General features: G+C 40.0%; 1 protein-coding gene across 4 annotated transcripts in view; it reads left to right on the forward strand.

Annotated features, from left to right (window-relative positions):
• LOC126186777 (DDB1- and CUL4-associated factor 11) overlaps positions 1–20,314 on the forward strand; it is a 111,051-nt gene that overhangs the window by 20,598 nt on the left and 70,139 nt on the right. For 2 of the 4 annotated variants that reach the window (XM_049928241.1, XM_049928239.1), the window contains 2 exons: positions 17,259–17,385; positions 17,464–17,565. In XM_049928241.1, coding sequence (XP_049784198.1) covers positions 17,259–17,385; positions 17,464–17,565 — 229 coding nt within the window. The remainder of the gene's footprint in view (positions 1–17,258; positions 17,386–17,463; positions 17,566–20,314) is intronic. The other 2 variants (XM_049928242.1, XM_049928240.1) reach the window with 1 other exon arrangement.

The following is a 20,314-nucleotide window of genomic DNA, read 5'->3' on the forward strand; positions in this document are numbered from 1 at the left end:
AATAGTAGAAATAGGGAAATCATTCAGTTGATGAAATACAAATATTTTCTAAGCATTTTGTTACTGAATATCATTCTGGCAATTTGCAAAAGAGAGAGGAGAAAAAGAGGGGGGGGGGGGGGGGGAAGAGGGGGAAAAACTGAAGCGAAACAAATCGGTAGTCCAGTGAGATCTGAACCAGCAACTACCCTTGCCTTAGATCACAAGATGAGCAAGGCACCACAGAGCAAACATGATACTTCTTTGTATAAGTATCTGCCATTGCTCTGGTAGTAGTTAATGCAGATAGTTCACAACATGAAATACAAAACCAGTTGAATTTAAGCATGGAATGATCTTGAAGTCATATAAGCACAATGATTATTCAAATTACTTCCATCTGATTGGAAGGAGAATATTACAAGAATTTAGCAGGATCACTTAACACCAATCCTAAAAGTGAGTGAACAATCACAAGATGCCAAACATCATCAGCAATATTCCCAAATGTGAATTGCACTAGCAGTGCTTCATAGAAAGTTCACAATGTTCTCTCTGCTACCTACAGCTTACTCCAGTCAGCTTTCAGCGTAGCTGCGCTTCCAGATACTGATCTAAGGGATGGCTTCAAACTATCAGCAAATTACATCATTGGAAAAAACATAAATGGGCTACACACTTACCATGTTCGACTTTCAACAAAAGTTTATTTTAACAAAACTAAAAATGGGTGCAGAACGACTGTGTCCAAAATGCCAAGAAACAGTAAGATATTACGCAAGCGGACTGTATCTACATCCAGTCTTGTCATACAAAACTAGAATATCATTAATACCACCAAAGCTTAGAGATATTATGGATACTAGACTAATACATTGTATTATGGCTCATAGATTAATACATCAATGATATGGAGTAATAAAATGCAGGTTTGTATCACTGACAGCTGCTTCGAATCTGTTCAGAAACATTCTCTTGTTTTGTGGTGATCTAACATTGTATTCACGAAGTAGTTGACTGGTTGCTCCTGTGAAATTGCCAGGAGACATATGACATAGGGGGCTAAGATTCATCAGTTATTTAACAGCTCAATCAAAGTAGCAGTGACATATGTGACAGGATACAACTTTCGCAGCAAAATTAGAACTGATTTCGAAAACTGCTATCCTTTTAGAAAGTGAACGCTTTACAACTATGCAGACGAGGCATTACTGCAGTAAACTCAATCTCATTGCAATAATCATAGCATAGGAAGGTAGCTCGCAACATGAAAGATCAGCATAAATCTGTATGTGTGTGTACATCTACATCTATACTCTGCAAACTGCCATGAAGTGCATGGCAGAGGGTATGTCCCATTGTACCAATTATTAGGGTTTCTTCCCATCCCATTCTTGTATGAAGCATGAGATAAATTATTGTTTGAATGCCTCTGCGCATGCTGTAATTATTCTAATCTTGTCCTCACAATCTCTATGTAAGCGCTATGTAGGGGCTTTTATTATGTTCCTAGAGTCATCATTTAAAGCCAATTCTTGAAGCTTTGTTAGTGGACTTTCTTGGGATAGTTAAGTCTGTCTTCAAGAGTCTGCCAGTTCACTTCCTTCAACATCTCAGTGACACACTCCCACGGGTCAAACAAGCCCATGACCATTCGTCCTGCCCTTCTCTGTATATCTTTGATATCCCTATTAGTCCTATTTGGTATAGGTTCCACACACTTGGAGAAATGGTCTGGAGCTGGTCACACAAGTGATTTGTAAGCAATCTCCCTTGTAGTCTAGATGCACTTCCCCAGTATTCTGCCAATAGACTGAAGTATGCCATCCACATTACCCATGACTGAACTTACGTGATCTTTCCGTTTCATATCCCTGCAGAGTGCTACACTAAGGTATTTGTATGAGTTGACCAATTTCAACAGTTACTCATTGATGTTATAGTCATTTTCATTTTATGAAGTGCACAGTTTTAATTTTTTTTTACATTTAAGGCAAGTTACCAATCTTTGCACCACTTTGAAATTTTAGAAGATGTGACTGAATATTTATGCAGCTTCTTTCAGACAGTACTTCATTATAGATAACTGCATCTTCTGCAAAAAGTCTGAGGTTATTGTTAATATTGTCTTCTAGGCCATTAATATACGACACGAACACCAAGTGCCCAAACACACTTCCTTGGGGCACACCCAAAGTTACTTTGCATCTGATGGTGATTCTCCATCGAAGATAACATTCTGCATCCTCCATACCAGAAAGTTCTCAGTCCAGTCAAAATTTCACTTGCTACCCCATTTGATAGAACTTTTGCCAATAGATGTAGATGTGGTAATGAATCAAATGCCTTCCATAAATCAAGAAATATTACATCTACCTGACTGTCTTGATCCAAAGCTTTCAGTGTGTCCTGTGAGAAAAGTGAGAGTTGGGTTTCACATGACCAGGTTTTTTGGAGTCCTTGCTGGTTGGCACTGAGGAGGTCATTCTGTTCAAGATACTTCATTATGTTTGAGCTCAGAATACGTTCTAAAAGTCTACAACAAATCTATGTCAAGGGTATTAGATGGTAATTTTGTGGATCACTTCTACTACCCATCTTGTAACTGGGTGTGACCTGTGCTTTCTTCCACGTACTGGGCATGGTTTTTTGTGTGAAAGATCAATGATTGAGCATAGTTAAAAGAGGGCTCAATCCCAAATTCGGTAATGGAATCTGATAGGGATTCCATCTTGCTCTGGAGCTTTGTTCAATTTGAATGATTTCAGCTGTTTCTCAACAGCATTGACACTAATACTTATTTCACTCATCTATTCAGTGATACGAGGATTAAATTGGAGCAATACTTGTAGGTTTTCCCTTGTAAAATTGGATTTGAAAAACAGTTATGCATTCCCTTCGTGGTAAGGGGAAAATATTCCTCCATTGCTCTCAAAGCACCTACTTCGGGAGCAAGCCCCCCACCCCCTCCCCGAATGCAGTGGACATCGGTCCCCTCCTTCCTGCCGGAGAAGCAACAGCTTCCTCCGGCTCTTCTCATGCAGAAGGGGTCCCTTGGGGCCCTGTTTTCCAAGGTCTCCACTAATGCCACGGCGGACACTCGCCAGTGGCTCATGGAGCCAACAGCTGCTGGACAAAGAGCTTCACGGTCTTCCTCCGTGCCTGAAGCTGCTTCAGAGAAATCTTCCCAGCAATCCCCTAAAGAGAAGTGAGAGAGCAAGTGAACTAAGAAGATGTCTGCTAAGAAACAGGCCCCAACAACACCACTCCCTAGCAGTTCTGCATCTGAGGACGCAGTGGAGATCTTAGTGTCCCCTGCGGACCTGTATCTCAGTAATGCCTCATCCACCATAGAAATGGCTACAAATACTCGATTGGCGGCAGCAGGTGACCCTGAGGCATAACCTGCCTCCTTGCGCGTTTCATGCCTTCCCAGCCTCATAATAACGCCATCCTCCAGTGGAATTGCAGTGGTTTTTTCCACCAACTTGCTGAGCTATGGCAACTGTAAAGCTTTAAACCTGCTTTCTGCATTGCGCTCAAGGAAACCTGGTTCCTGGCAATGCGGACCCCTGCCCTCCGTGGCTATAAGGAATACTACAGGAGCTGTAGCAATTATAATAGTGTGTCAGGTGGAGTTTGCGTCTGTGTCCTGGACTCAGTATGCAGTGAACCTGTGCCCCTTCAAACCCCTTAGGAAACTGTGGCTGTCAGGCTAAGGACAAGGCAGGAAATAACTGTCTCCAGATGGTGAAGTACCCCTGAACGCATTGGCTGCACTGATTGAACAACTCCCTAAACCTTTCCTACTTTTGGGAGATTTTAATGCTCATAGCCCCATGTAGGGTGGCACAGTTCTTACTGGCAGAGGCAGAGATGTCGAAAATTTACTGTCACAACTCGACTTCTGCCTCTAAAATACTGGGGCCGCCACACATTTCAGTGTGGGACATGGCACATATTCGGCCATTGATCTCTCGGTTTGCAGTCCTGGCCTTCTCCCATCTATCTACTGGAGAGCACATGAGGACCTGTGTGGCAGTGACCACTTCACCATCTTCCTGTCACTGCTTGGCGTCAGGCCCATGGACGCCTGCCCATATGGGCTTTAAACAAGGTGGACTGGGAAACTTGCACCTCTACTGTCACCATTGAATGTCCCCCACACGGTAACATTGATGTGGTGGTTGAGCAGGTAACTATAAAGATTGTTTCTGTGGTGGAAAACACAATTCCTCGTTATTTAGGGTGCCCCCGGTGAAAGACTGTCCCCTGGTGGTCGCTGGAAGTTACTGAGGCAATTAAGGAGCGTTGGCAAGCTCTACAGTGGCATAAGTGGCACCCTTCCCTTGGAGCACCTCATAGCCTTTAAACGGCTCCATGCCCGCATTCGCCAGCATATCAAAAGGTGGAAACAGGATTGTTAGAAGAGGTACATGTCGACTATTAGGTGCCATACGTCAACTTCGTAAGTCTGGGCAAAGATCAAACGAGTTTTTGGGTACCAGACCCCAGCAGGTGTTCCTGGTATTAACATAAATGGCATGTTATCTACTGATGCAAATGCGATTGCAAAGCACTTTGCTGAGCACTATTCTCACACCTCTGTGTTGGAGAATTAGCCCACAGTCTTTCACACTCTCAAACAGCAGATGGAAGACACCACAGTGAACCCTATAACACCCATTTACAGAGTGGGAGCTCCTCAGTGCCCTTGCACATTGCCCCGACACAGCTCCTGGGCCCAATCGGATCTACAATCAGATGATTAAACATCTCTCATCTGACTACAAGTAACATCTCCTCGTGATCCTCAACCGGATCTGGTGTGATGGCGTCTTTCCATCGCACTGGCAGGAGAGCCCCATCATACCAGTGCTCAAACCTGGCAAAAACCCACTTGATGTGCATAGCTATCAGCTCATCAGCATCGCTAACGTTCTTTGTAAGCTGCTGGAATGTATGGTATGTTGGTGGTTGGGTTGGATCCTGGAGTCATATGGCCTACTGGCTCCGTGCTAAGGTGACTTCCGCCTGGGTCGCTCTACCGCTGATAATCTTGTGTCCCTCGAGTCTGCCATCCGAACAGCCTTTTGCAGATGCCAACACCCTGTTGCCGTACACCACTTGGCAACATCATATCCTTGGCACATTATACGAGTGGGGTACCCGAGGCCCACTTCAGATTTTTATCCAGAATTTCCTGTTGCTTCCTACTTTTCGTGTCCAAGTTGGTGCCTCCCATCATTCCCCCCATATCCAGGAGAAGGGGGTCCCGCAGGGCCCTGTATTGAGTATGTCTCTATTTATAGTGGCCATTAACAGTCTAGCAGCAGCTGTAGGGCCGTCCGTCTCATCCTCTCTGTATGCAGAAGACTCGTGCATTTTGTACTGCTCCACCAGTAGTGGTGTTGCTGAGTGACGCCTACAGGGAGCCATCCACGAGGTGCAATCATGGGCTCTAGCCCACAGTTTCTGGTTTTTGGCTGCAAAGTCATGTGTTATGCACTTCTGTTGGCGTCGTATTGTTCATGCGGAACCAGAACTTTACCTTACTGACGATCCCCTCACAGTAGTGGTGACATATTGATTTTTAGAACTGGTTTTCGACGCCTGATTGACTTGGCTACCTCACCTTAGTTAGCTTAAGCAGAAGTGCTGGCAGCACCTCAATGCCCTCTGCTGCCTGAGCAATACCAACTGGGGTGCAGATCACTCTACGCTGCTGCAGCTATACGGAACCCTTGTTCAGTCCCGCCTTGACTATGAGAGTCTGGTTTATGGTTTGGCGGCACCCTCAGTGTTGCATTTACTCAACCGAGTGCGCCACTGTGGTGTTCGACTAGTAACGAGCTTTTAGGACGAGTCCGGTGATAAGCGTCCTTGCAGAGGCTGGAGTTCCTCCATTGCAGGTCAGTCGTGCACAACTGCTTGCCAGTTACGTTTCACACGTTCTTAGTTCTCCTGCGCATCCAAATTACCGTCTCCTTTTCCCACCCATGGCGGTTCATCTTCCACATCAGAGGCCCAGTTCAGGGCTTACAATTGCAGTTTGCGTCCAATCCCTTCTATCTGAACTGGAATCCTTGCCTTCACCACCTATACTCAAGGTCCAATTGCGTACACTTCCATGGTGTACACCTAGGCTGCGGCTTCGCCTGGACCTTTCACGTGGCTCAAAGGACTCAGTTCACCCTGCAGCTCTCCGCTGTCACTTCATCTCGATTCTTGACATGTACCGAGGCCATGAAGTGATTTACACTGATGGCTTGATGGCTGATGGTCACGTCAGCTTTGCGTACGTCCATGGAGGACATATTGAATAGCATTCCTTGCCCAATGGCTGCAATGTTTTCACTGCAGAGCTGTTGGTTGTCTCTCGTGCTCTTGAGCACATCCGTTCATGCTCTGGGGAGTCGTTTCTCCTGTGTACTGACTCCTGGAGCAGCCTACCCTCATAATCCTTTGGTAGCGACCATCCAGGAGTCCATATATGCCCTGGAATGGTCTGGTCATTCATTGGTGTTTGTGTGGACCCCAGGACACGTTGGAATCCCAGGCAATGAACTCCTGACAGGCTGGCCAAACAGGCTACACGAAAACCGCTTATGGAGACTGAAATTCCAGTAACTGACCTACATTCGTTTTTACGTTGCCAGGTTTTTTTGGCGTTGGGAAACGGAATGGCATGGTCTCAGTATGCATAACAAACTTCGTGCCATTAAGCAGACTACGAATTTGTGGCATCCTCCACGTGGGCCTCTCACAGGAGCTTTGTGGTTCACTGTCGGCTCCGCATTGGCCACTCTTGGGTGACCGTTGGCTACCTCCTGCGCCGTGAAGCCCGCCTCAGTGTCGATGGGGTGCCTGGTTGAGAGTGGCCCATATTCTGATGCACTGTCCCACTTTGACTGCCCTGCGACGAAATCTTTGGTTACTGGACTTGGTGCCGCTAATTTTATCTGACACCACCACATCGGCTGATTTAGTTTTCGTTTTATTCGTGAGAGTGGGTTTTATCATTTGATCTAAATTTTAGCACATGTCCTTTGTCCCTCTATGTCCTCCACCCTAGAGCTTTTAGGGTGGAGGTTTTAATGTGTTTCAGAGTGGCAGGCTTCTCCTTTTTATTCTTATGGTCAGCCAGCTGTGGTAATCTGTTTTGTTGTTTTAATTTCTTCTACCTGTTTTTTGTGTTTCTGTGGTTTTCTTTTCCCCTTTTTTTCCATTTAAGTGTTTGTTGCCCTTCTGTCGTTCTTGTGGTTTTTCCTTTCTCTCCATTTTCAGTCTTGCTTGTTTCATTCTCACCCTTGTGGCACTGTTTTATTCGGAACAAGGGACCAATGACCTAGCTGTTTGCCCCACCCCCCCTCCACACACACACTTTTAAATCACCCAACCATCCAACCAACTGTGATGTTTCTCATAACAGAGCTTGAAGTCAAGAAGACAATCCAGAAATTAGAAAACAAGCCAGCAAGCATAATGAGGTTCCAGTCTCTATTCTGAAGAAGTGCAGAGACAGCATACAGACTCCCTTAACAGACATTATAAAAGTGTTCTTTAGTTCGGGTATTTTTCCAGAATACTTAAAGCAGGCATGAGTTGCGCCCATACTGAAGAAAGGTAACGCAGAGAGTATAGAAAGCAAGCTGATTTCATTACTGTCAGTCTTTTCAAAATAATTAAAACAGCCATGGGATGTGTACATGAATAAAAATGAGCACCTTAAAGAAGCACATTTTCTCTTCCGAAAAGGGACAGTACTGGCCATAAGAGTTTACAAAAGCGCTACTTGAAGCTCGCAACAAGGATGGCTTTGTTACAGGCATTTTCTTAGACTTCTCCAATGTTTTTGACCGTGTTAATCATAAAATACTATTAAACAAACTAGAAACATTGGCTATAGGAGAACAGCAAATGAGTGGTTTCAGTCTTTCCTGAAAAATGGGTGCAAAGGATAGAGTTCACACATCTGCCAGTGATAAATTGTTAGTGAAACAGTTGCCAGTCAGGAAACATGTAAAACAATGGAAACTCTGGGTTGGAACATCAACAGCATAGGAAAAGATAGATTGCTACTCACTGTAAAAATGACACATATAGTTGCAGACAGGCATCATTAAAAGACACTTACACATAAGCTTTTGGCCATAGCCTGTGCCAGAAAAAGAAAAGAGAAACGCACACCATTCATTCACACAAGTACATCTCACGCACACATGACTGCTTATGTGAATGAATGGTGTGTTTCTCTTTCTTTTTCTGACAAAGGCTGTGGCTGAAAACTTAAGTGTAAATATCTTTTAATTGCGCCTGTCTTCAACTAAACTTGTCACCTTTACCAAAAGTAGCAATCTGTCTTTTCCTACATCATTGTAAGAAACATATAGAAATAAGTGTAACTCACACTAGTGTATTGAGCCCAATTCTGTTCTTGATGTGTAACCGTAACTTTCTAGGGAGTATAAGACATGGAGAAAAGTTGTCTTTGCTGATGACAGCAACATCACAGTTACTGATAAAACACCTGAAGTCCTAATAAGAGAAGGCTAATGAAACAAGTGAACAGTGTGTAATAAATTAACATCGGGGGGGGGGGGGGGGGGGGATCGGCATGTACTTTGGCACAAAGAAGGAAAACAGCTCTTGCTTTGAGCATAGATATCTTAAACCTATAGATTGTGTAGCAGACACAAAGTTTCAAGGGATGAAAAGCGATTGTCAAGGAAAATGGAAAGAACACACAATGATGCCATGAAAAGAATATTGTCAACAAGTTATGCTTTTGTTTCTAGCAGCAGTTTAATGACCAATGTGTTGTGGCGACATACTGTTCTTACACATGCTTAGTTCTTATGTATGGGATTCTTTTCTGGTGATCAAAGGCACGTAACATGACACATTTCGGTAAATACTACAAAGTTCTTGCAACAGCAGACATATACTCTCAAGCCTACGACAACTTCCTCCTTCGTCATCGTCAGTAGATTTCAGTAGGCCATTGGGTGCTTTATTTAGTTGGTCTAAGTATTTCGGGGAGTCATCACAGAGTTGGAGAACTTCTGTATGCTGGCAGAGATTATGTTGGTGTCTGTGACAGTAGAACATTGGTAGTAATGCTGGTTTTGATAGGTGGTGGATAACTCATCTGATTTCTCTGTTGCCTTTCAGCATCAAATGCCTGTTTCTGTGTGCCCCTAACTGTACAGCCACTGTCTTGGTTAAAGTTGTTCATACACATTCTGATCTCAGTGGTTTCTTTGACGACAGAATTCCAGTGGGTAGATGTATGAGATAATCTTGCATTTTGTCAAACATAATCATTCCAGAAATACCAAGGCCAGCACTTTTTTACAGGGCGCAGCATCTGTTTACTTTTTGTGGGTGGCCCAAAAAGTATTGAATACCATGTCTACCCAGGACTCTGCCTATTTTTATTTGTTGGCATTCCCAAAAAAGGAAGGAATGCCGTAGGCTGATCATCTTCTGATGATTGAGTATCTCTGCATTTTTGTTTCTTAGAGATGGCCAACTTAATATCTCAGCTGCTACAGTCCTCTTTCCAGAACAAGTTTCTTAGATATCTGATCTCGTAATCCACATGTTCCTTGTCACAAGCAATTGCAGCATTTTGTATCAGCATATTTAAAACTGCTTTCATTTGGGCTGGATAATGAATGCTTTGTGCTCTGGGATATAGGTCAGTATGTGTTAGCTACTGGTAAGCAGAGTGCCCTAATTGCGCTCTGATTTTTGTTCAAGTAGAACGTCTAAAAATGGAAATTTTCTGTATCACTCCATCCCAGCTACTGAAGAATTCAGGCCTACCAGACAATGTAATAAAGAATCTGTGAACACAGTCTCTAGGCTCTGAAGGCTGTATGGTTTGCCTAAAATCCACGAATTGTGGTCCATTGTGATCTACTGTTAATGCTATAGGTTCTCCAACTTACAAGCTAGTGAAGGCCAAACAAGAGCCATATGTTGGTCCCTGTGAACATCATATTAAAAACTATCAAATGTTTGTGAATATAATTAAGCTAATCAGAATGAATCCAGACAAAATTATGACCAGTTTGGATATGGTGTCTCTGTTCGCAAAATTCCCTGTGCAAATAAGAGGGTGAGTCAAATGAAAACCTTAAATTTCTAATAACAAATCAAAATTTCGCGCCGTTATCTAGTAAGTTGGTAAGTGTTACAAACAGCGTGCAGAATGGCCTGTAGGTGGCAGCATAGTGCAGATGCACACATACTGTCGCAGTATCAGTATAAAGATGGCCGCCCCACTTGGGAGTTGCACCAGGGAAGAACAGCGTTGTGTTGTTCAGTTTTTGCGTAGTGTTGATGTGAAACCTATTGAAATTCATCGACGAATGAAGGTTCAGTACGGTAATGCATGTTTATCACAGCAGCAAGTCTGCGAATGGAGTGGGAAGTTTGCAAATGGTGTGACTTCAGTGGAAGATGCTCCTCATCCAGGTCAGGCACAATGAGTTGTGACTCCACAGAACATTGCAGCAGTTGAAGCCATAGTGAAGGAAAACCGCCGAGTGACACTGAATGACACTGCAGCATGTTTACAGATTAGTCATGGGTCAGCACACCACACTGTGTACGATGTGCTCCAGTTTCACGAAGTGTCTGCAAGATGGGTGCCATGGCAGCTGACTCCGGAAATGAGAGAACGACGTGTTGATGCTTGTGAAGAACTACTTCGGCACTTTGAACGAGAACGGGATGGCTTCCTTGCAAGAATCGTTACTGGGGACGAAACCTGGGTTCACTTCCACCAACCGGAAGAAGAGAGCGAGCAAGGAATGGCGGCATTCCTCATCACCAAAACCAAAGAAGTTTCGAACAGAACAATCAGCAGGGAAGGTTATTCTGACTCTATTTTGGGACGAAAAAGGCATAATTTTGATGCATTACATGCCTAGAGGGACCACTGTCACCAGTGCATCATACACAGATCTCCAAAAAAATCATCTGCGGCCTGAAATCAAATCAAAGCGACATGGGTTGCTGTCGGCAGGTGTCCTTTTGTAACATGACAATGCAAGGCCCCACACTGCCCGTACAACAGTTGCAACAATCACAGACCTGCATTTTGAGTGTCTTCCTCATCCACCATACTCACCAGACCTTGCCCCCAAGTGATTTCCATATGTTTGGCCCACTCAAAGATGCAATGGGAGGAAAGAAGTTCCGTTTTGATGAAGAGGTTTGCCACGCGCTGCGTGAGTGGTTGTGTGGACTACCAAAATCATTTTTTTCTAAATTTATGCACTTTGTAAGCACTGGAGGACTATTGAGCGTGGGGGAGATTACTTTGAAAAGTGATACAGCTTTGTACCACTTCTGCACAATAAATAATATTTTAATAAAATATTTAAAGTTTTCATTTGACCTCCCTCGTATATTACAGTACTAGCAGACAATTTTCCTCCCAAGACTACCAAACTATTTGGCCATGCTGTGGTGACCCCATACTTTTTGTATAGTGGTAAATTTTATGGAATGACTGCCAGAATAGCCATGAGTTCTCCATTGCCTCCAGGAGTGGCTAATTTTTCAGTGGAGCATTTCAAAAAATGTGATAAATTCAACTCGTTTTTTAAGTCGATTTTGCTTCTTTCGCTACAATGACGCCTCTATGATTTGGCCATATGGAATATAATCCTTTAATCTGTTATGTGATCACATGAATAGTATGCACCCAAATATCAAATTCACTGTTGAGAAGGAGAGAGAAGGAAGCTTATCATTTTTAGATGGTCTACATGAACATCAGATGGATGACTAGGGCACTCCGTTTACTGGAAGCCAATGCTGACTGAGCTATATCTTAACGCTTAAAGCTTTCATCACCTAGCCCAAAAGAAATAATTTTTAAATACACTGATACATAAAGGTTAAACAGTCTTTAATAACAAACACCTGAATTACGAGGTTGATAACTTAGAAATGCGTTCTGGAAGAAGGCCTGTAGAGACCAATATATTTTGTTACCTGTCTCTAAGAAAAAAAAAAAAAAAAAAAAAAAAAAAAAAAAAAAAAAACCCAGAGTTACTCAATCACCAGAAGACATCAGCCTATACCTCTCTTTCCCCTCTTCAGAAGTGCAACAAGTAATATAGGCAGAGTACTGGGCAGACATGTGATATTCAATCCATTTTCAAAACAGTTTGTGTAATTTATGAAATATCTGTTGAGTGTAGTCGTTATGGTCAATATGGACAGTTTCAGAACACTGCACAGAGCACTGATGCCACACTAAATATCACACTTTTGACAAATCCTTGTTGTGAACACAGCCTCATAAACAAACATAAGATTATGTTTGATGAAATTGCAATATTATCCCATGCATCTTCCTGCTAGGATTCTGTCATCAAAGAAGCCACTAAGATCATGTAACAACATAGTTAACTGGGACAGTGGCTGCTTTATTAGTGGTATACAGAATCTGACACTTGATGTTGAAGAGCAACACAGTCATGTACCTTATGTACACAACATGTATACGTGTGGACTGCCTTTTATACTTTGACTTCATGTAATGTAAGATGGCGATTTTATAATGAGTTCCATTAGGTATATGAAATTTTGTATTTCATGTGATTAGTGAAACTAATTGCAGCGCCCTCCCTCATCCCTTCATGTGTTCATCTTAGATCAAATCATGGCAGCATAGGGCTGTTGAAACTAGTCATCTCAGAACAATAAAAGCTTTTACACTGCAACTGTGGCATACGAAGTATGTTCATTTCCAGTCACATAGATCATCCCACACCACATCATACCGTATGGAGAATTTTGGCGTGAATAAGTGAGAATGTTGGCGTGAATAATTACACTGTCATGGACGCAGATTTTATAAGAGTAATAACTGAAAGTAGTAGTTGGGCTCATTATAAAGAACCATTTTAAAGGAGTAGTATCCATACTGCACCAAGTGAGTACACCTATCAGTCTGTTGTACATATCAGTGAATGCATTAAAAAGTATTACACTAATGGTTGTATACTAATAATGGAACAAGAACAAGTTTGGACTTGCATTTACCAAAGGATAAACAAATAAAAAACTCAAAACATCATTTTCTACCAGGGAATAATATTGTATAACAATTTGCCCAATGAAATGAAAATGTTACTAACAGACATGTATAGTAGAACCTTGATTAACCGTCACTTTTGAGACAAGGATGCAGATGGAACACTGAAAGTGTTTGATAATCACAGGAGAATTAAACACATCATTTACAGAGCTCCAAACTATGTACTAAATCAAAATTATGTTTTGAAAGTACATTCCTAATAACGAGAAAGGAAAACTGAAAATTTTATACACTGAAAATCTATTTAAAAGTGTCAAATGCCTTTTTTCCCCCTAACCTTGACTTTGTGGCTGCGTCATGCCACTTCTTTGCCCACAATATGTACACAGCTGTAGTGGTTGACTCTTGTTTCAAATATTTGAGGGTTGAGGGCAGTCTCCAGTGCAGTCTCCTTTGCTGTAGAGTGACTGATCTTTTTGTCCTCTTCCTTTTCTTCACCATCTGATTTCTCTTGCTCACACTATACTGTTGCAAAACAAGATCAATGATCTGTTTATCTCGAAATTTCTTCATTGGTAACAGCAGTGACATCACCTTCTGTTAACCATTCCTCTACATTAACATGCTGGATATAATTCGGAAGAGTCTGCAAATCAGTCACTAAATCAGGAGTGGCTATCTCTTTAGTTTCTGGAAGTTCTTGCTCTTGGGTTAGGATAGGCCAAGCTTCCTTCCGCGATTTTTTTGTTGAGTGATTTTCGTAAGTTGTTGCCTAGATTGAGCAACGGTATAAATTGCATCTTTTATATTGCAGCTTTTTTTTTTTTTTTTCTTCTTCTTCAAGATGATCACAACCCTCTTCCATTTTCTGTAACAAAGCACTGTTGTACGTATTTCCTCCTGTAATGTCATTTTAACCAATCAGTAACTCCCTAGCCTGTTGGCTGGATTACTGAAGTCATGTGGAGGGACAAAAACATAGCTTTTATGTTATCTTGTTGAAGTTCAGACTCAGAAGGGTGGCTTGGCGTTTTGTCTAGCAATAAAATAGTGTGGTGTGGTAGGGTTTTGATTTAAAGTATTTTTTAACAGCCAGAACAAATGTATCAAAAACCATTCTTTAAAAACAAGTTACCATTCATCCAAGCATTATTATTTTCTCTTAGCTTTATAATAAACGGGAAGTACTGACATGTTTGTTTTTGAAGGCTCTTGGTTTCTCAGATTTGCCAATTACAAACAATTGCAGGTTATAGTCACTACTTGCATTGCTGCATGTTGCTTGCTCAGCCTGTTCTTTGTTAGTTTCATGCTGGCAACTGTTTCATTCTTTGAGGCAAGGGTCTTTTGAGGGAGCATTTTGTCATTTAGCCCAGTCCTGTCAATGTTGTATAATTGATCAGTTACCAGTTTGTTTTCTGACTATTTTTTCAAATTTTTCAACGAACTCCCTACATGCATCATCATCATCATCATCATCATCATCAACAGAAGGTTCTCCACCTGAAATAGCAAATTGCCTTACACCTGATGATTTTTCCACTGGCGATGCCAACCTTGCTTGGGATTAGTCTTCCTTAACCCTCAGCTTGTGATGCAACTGAATAGCTTTTTCTTTTATGATAGGGCCTGAAAGTGCCCCCCCTCCCCTCCTCCTCGTACATCTTTCCAGACAAACCCAAACCCACACAGCATCACCCAAGCATGCTGTTCGACATGGAGTGCAATCAATTGGTTGGACACATGGTCAGATAATCCAAGGGTTGGGTTAATCAAAGGTTGAATAATGGAGGTTCTGCTGTACTTAAAAAGGCAGCTAAAAATGCACTTCATAAATAACACATACTACACGGTTAAAGATTACGACTCGGTAGGGTTCATAACCAAAGGGGAGCATTAAAACATCTGTTGCATTTCTGTTCATAATCACAAAGTGAATCTGTCACAAGCAAATGCACCAAGAGCTATAGTGCATGATAGGAACATCTTGTCAGTCTCCTGAACTAAACATCTCAGTCATCAAGGGGGATACAGTCTCATTTTCCCAGATAGATTACAGGAAGGACATAGAGACATCCATGTTCATAGTTGTGGAATTCCCGGTGTCCATAGTGTTTGCTGTGCACAACTTCATATTCGGGAGGATGGAGTTTGACCTGCCCAGCTATCTGGATTTAGGGTTTTTGTGGTTTTCCTTCATAATTTCAGGTAGACAGGATTGTTCCTTCAGCAAAGCAACGGATGGCCACCTGTGTTATCCTCATAAACATTCTTAAGTATTCTGTTTGTATGTATTTTGGCGCTATTTATTTTCATTGTATTATAGTAACAGATCTTAAATCACTGTGAAATAATCCCTGGATTATGCATAGTAAAGCAATGTGATTTTTAAAGAAACTTTAGATTGATGTCAGCTTTCCATTTTCTGATAACAATAGATACTCCATATGCAGGGTGCATATTTTTACAGGAGAATAATGCTGGTCAAAATTAGTGAAAAGGGTGACCTGTAAACATATGTCGGGAAATAAATATTTGTTGAGTTTGGTGCAATTCTATCCTACGGTGGCCCTCTTTCTAATCACACTACTGAGATGCTTAATGTGCTTTTCATTCATTCTTAAACATCATTCACCCAACCTCCAAGAATCACATAACTAATCTGTAAATAAAACACAACCTGGGAACTGGGTATTTCCAACATTCTGTCTTACAGTCCATTGGCAAAACTTGTAATGTGGCATGGCTTTGTGGCCTGAAAGAAATTGCACGTGTTGTAAGTAATATGGATAAAGTAACTGCTCATCTAGTGAACATGCATTAATGAATATTGGGCAATCCGGAGATAGGGTTTCCATGGTTTTTGTGATCTATATAAAGAAAAATGTAAATGTTTTTGTTAAAAATCTTACATCTCTGGAAATTCTTCAGCAATTGCTTTTAAATTTTGATACAACTTTCTGTGCAAAAAAGCCTGTGTTTTATGTGCCTATTTTTTTTTTATAAAATATATTATTACTTATAAATAAATACGTATTATATAAAGGGGAAACATTTTACCAAATATCTTCAAAAGTTCTTGGCCTATTTACTTCAAATTTTTACACTATAACATTCAGACTGACATTGGGTTGTATATACTTATAAATATATATAATATCTAAATATATATGGTATATATAAATGGAAAACATGGTTACCAGAAATCGTACACACACACACACACACAATATGTTGCTTTGTTTTCTTCCTTCCAGATGGTCTTCACAGAAAACAGGAAAGATATATTTCTGGCTTATGGGCATGCGGTTAGAGAACTGCTACAGAATATGAATTTGCAACAACAATAAAACAAGGCTCAAGGTCAAAGGGAGGGAGGAGCTGGACAGACATGTGAGGAGAAATGGAAGTACAGAACAGAAAGGAGGAGATCGACAGAGACAGGGGGAGAAGGAGATTAGGACTTACCTGCATACTCGTGTGTTACAAAGTGTGCATTCTCTTTACCATCTAATAAGACTGAGCCACAGCAGTGCGTAGCTGGGTACAACTAGTTACTTAATACAAATGCATTGATGGTTCTTTTGGAAAGGGTACTCTGATCTACTTTCCCATTCTCATTGAATCTGAGCTTGTGCTTCATCTCAAATGATGTCGTTCTCAGCAGACACTGAATACCTATTTTCCTGTTTGCTGTGGGCTTGAACAAGTCATTACATTATTATGACGATCACATTGAGGTAGTGAATGTTTAGGAAACTGGTTTACTTTGTAAGTAAACCATGTCTTTCTCATTCAAACTTTCTCATGTTCATTTCATAATAAATCAGTTTGTGGTAGGACATAATTATGTTATACTTCGTTCTGTGCAGGGCCATGTACTTTATTATTTTCTGTTCATGAAATAGTGCCAATATTGTCAATAAAAATTAAGTTTAAATTCTGTTTAAAAATGAGATAACCTTAAAGAAAGGAAGTGAGTTCTATAAACAAAGAACTGTTGTGTTGGTTTGGATTAAATTTTATATTTCATAATTTTGTGCAACTTATAATCCTTTACTTCTCTACATTTTTTTAGTTTCTTAGGCATTAAGTTATATTGTTCAGTGTTTCAGTTTCATGTTGATATGTAGTTATGTTGCTTCTTAAGGTTAGATTTCGTTGTACAATGAAAATGTTTAAGATCAAGTCATGCATACTATTTAATTCTTAGAGTCCGTGTGTTCCACAGCGGCCAAGTGCACATCATCTCTTCTGAACAGGACGACAGTGATGATGAATTTGTTGCTGCTGCGACTCCTCCAAGGATAGATCCAGATCCCAACACAAAAAATTTAGATGTAAGTATATTCACTCATTTGGATATTATGTTCACTTTTTCTGCCTGGATGTTTTACTGAACCTTGATTTCATTTCAGAAAAGCGAGTTTAGTCTGACTACAAGACAGTCATGTGGCCTATTACATTCCATTGGGAGGAAGCGGCCAATTTCTGTTACTGCCATGATAAATGCAAGAGAGGTAAGAAGAATAGATACTCTGCGAAAGTTATTAACTCGGATATAAAAGACTATAAACAATTTTTCTATTAGTTGAAGAAAATCTTAATTCTTTAATCTAATCCATTATATTTTTATAGTATTTTTATTCTTGCTGTCTCATCTTTTAGTTGAGTCTTAGCCTGCTAAATCTATTTAATTCTCTTTGTTATCCTCTTACGGATAACTAGTGGTGGATGACACATGATCACCACGTGTACACTGCCTTTATGCTCACCACGTCAGTTATATATGTGCTTGTACTAATAAATCGGGGTCAGTCCATTACCAAGTGGTCCAGCATTGGTTGCTTGACCATCTCAGAAAAATTTTATATTTGGTGAGTGGATCCCCCAATGTTTAGTAGCCACAAAAATATTTTTTTTTAAAATTATTGTTTATTATTTTGCAATGGCACCCATATTTGTTCCAGGCCGCATGTGTTTCTTCGTATTTGCAAGCATCTACATTTTTTACAATTATTCAGTAGTGGATTGTCATAAGCCTTTCAGATAAAATACATTTAGTTCAGCACACTCTGGGCTACAAATTAACATCATTATCACTTAGCTGAATGTATTCTTTAATATATTTTTAATAGTTCAAAGTTATCAGCCACAAATTAAAAAAAAAAAACTCAATTTTTGAACAGTAGTTTCCCAAAGAAAGATTAATTTCTCAGCTTTAATGCTTTTTCTGCTATTACACTGTATAGTTTAGTTACTTTTTATAGAGTATTAGTGGCAAGCAGCTTACACTTAAAAAAATACACTATTTTAAAAAATGTTTTTTTTTTTAACTTTTCCATTTTGTAGCCTGCAATATCTTTATTGAGGGATCAAATAAAAATCCGAAAATTTCACACTTATTAGACCTTTATGATATCAAACTTCAGTATTAATTTCAACTTTGAGATTCAATTGGAAGTTATGGAAAAAATATTACAAACACGAGTCAAAAATATGTTTTTTAACGTCTGTGATATCTGGTAGGCTAATCAAATGAAGTATACCAGTTGCATAGTGTAACACACCACAATACACTAGCTAATGATTATTTGTCAAAACAATGCTGTGGTAATTGTTTCAGCAGGCTAACAATTGCATCTGCAAGCCTATACAAGTCTGATTGTTGTCTTCCCCCTTAAACCAACAATTGTCTACTCACACTTATTTAGCTAGAAGTTCTTGAAGTGTGCAGTTGAAAAATAGTGTCTCAGTGTTCTGATTGTGTTGTTATTAATGAAGCATGTAAGAAACGTGTGTGTGGAGTGTATCCTAAAGACATTACTTTAATCAAAGATTACAGTCAAGAAGAAAAAGTATTTTACTTAAGAGTCGGCCCAGAGGTCAAATCAACATGCAAGTACCATGAAAAGAAATACTTCAAAAAATTTCGTCATCTTTTTGGTCAGTTTTGCAAGGACACTTTTGAGGAACATAAGAAACCTATAACAAGAGGTCTGTGAGAAATAACATTTGATCATTATTCTAAAAATAAAAGCCCTTTTGTCAATCTCATACCAGGAAAATCATTGTGTCCAACATGTTATTGTAAGATACTTGTAATTCACAAGAGAAAGGGTAGTGAAACCTCAGATACAGAACTTTGTGACTTATGAGCAACCATTAAAAAAGTAGATACAGCTTGTGAAATCCTGGGTATATTGCCTGGTAGTAAAATTAGAAAACTAAGTCAAGATAAAAGACCAAGTGCCTTAATACAAAAACTGAGAAAGTGACGGCTACAGTCAAAAAGAATTTGGAAGTTTCATTTCAAAATACAATTTGTATTAAAACAGATGGAAGTTCTAAAACTTCACCAACCGAATATGATGATTTTATAGAAAAACTAAAAACTAAATGCAGTACTTCAAACAAAGAGGATAAAATTGAGATTATCAATTTACTGCTGAATTCTTGGAGTGGAGCAAAAGTCAGTGATAAATTTAATGTGTCAAAATGTCTTGTTAAGTTAATAAGGCAATTAGTGAAAGAACTGGGAATTTTACCAGCATTACAAAAGAAAAGTGCATCTAATTTGGTATATGAAAACACAGTCAATAAAGTTAGTATGTATTACGACGATGACAATAAAAGTTGTTTGATTTGTGGCAAAAAATACTGTGTTTCTGTGAAAGAAAATGGTTCTAAAATTCAAAGACAAAAAAGGTTAATATTGTGTAATTTAAATGAACTATTCACTGAATTTAAAAAAGAAAATCCTGACATTAAAATTGGAAGATCAAAGTTTTGCGAGTTGAGACCAAGATGGTGTATTGTTGCAGGGGCATCTGGCACCCATAATGTTTGTGTTTGTTTGTATCATCAGATGTAAAGTTAATGATAGATGAGGCCAATCTTGGAGTTGACTATAAAGACCTTTTGGAAGTTATGGTATGCAATATTGACATTTACAATTGTATGATCAAGGGAAAATTTGAAGACTGTCCAGGCAAACAAGCCTTACTTGACATGTTTGAAGAATCTGAAGAAGACAACTGATGCCTGACAATATAAAATACAAACAATGGGTGAGACAAGATAGAACTGAAAAGGTGACACTCATAAAATCACGAGAATAGTTTTCTGAAGTGTTGGTGGCTAACCTTGAAAATCTGAAAATGCATCATTATATTCCAAAAGCTCAAAGTAAATTTTTGAAAGGCAAAAAGAAAACTTTGGCAGCCGATGAATGCTTAGTTCTTGCTGACTTTTCGGAAAATTATTCCA

The sequence above is a fragment of the Schistocerca cancellata genome, chromosome 1 (genome assembly GCF_023864275.1).
Source record: "Schistocerca cancellata isolate TAMUIC-IGC-003103 chromosome 1, iqSchCanc2.1, whole genome shotgun sequence".
Lineage (NCBI taxonomy): Eukaryota > Metazoa > Arthropoda > Insecta > Orthoptera > Acrididae > Schistocerca > Schistocerca cancellata.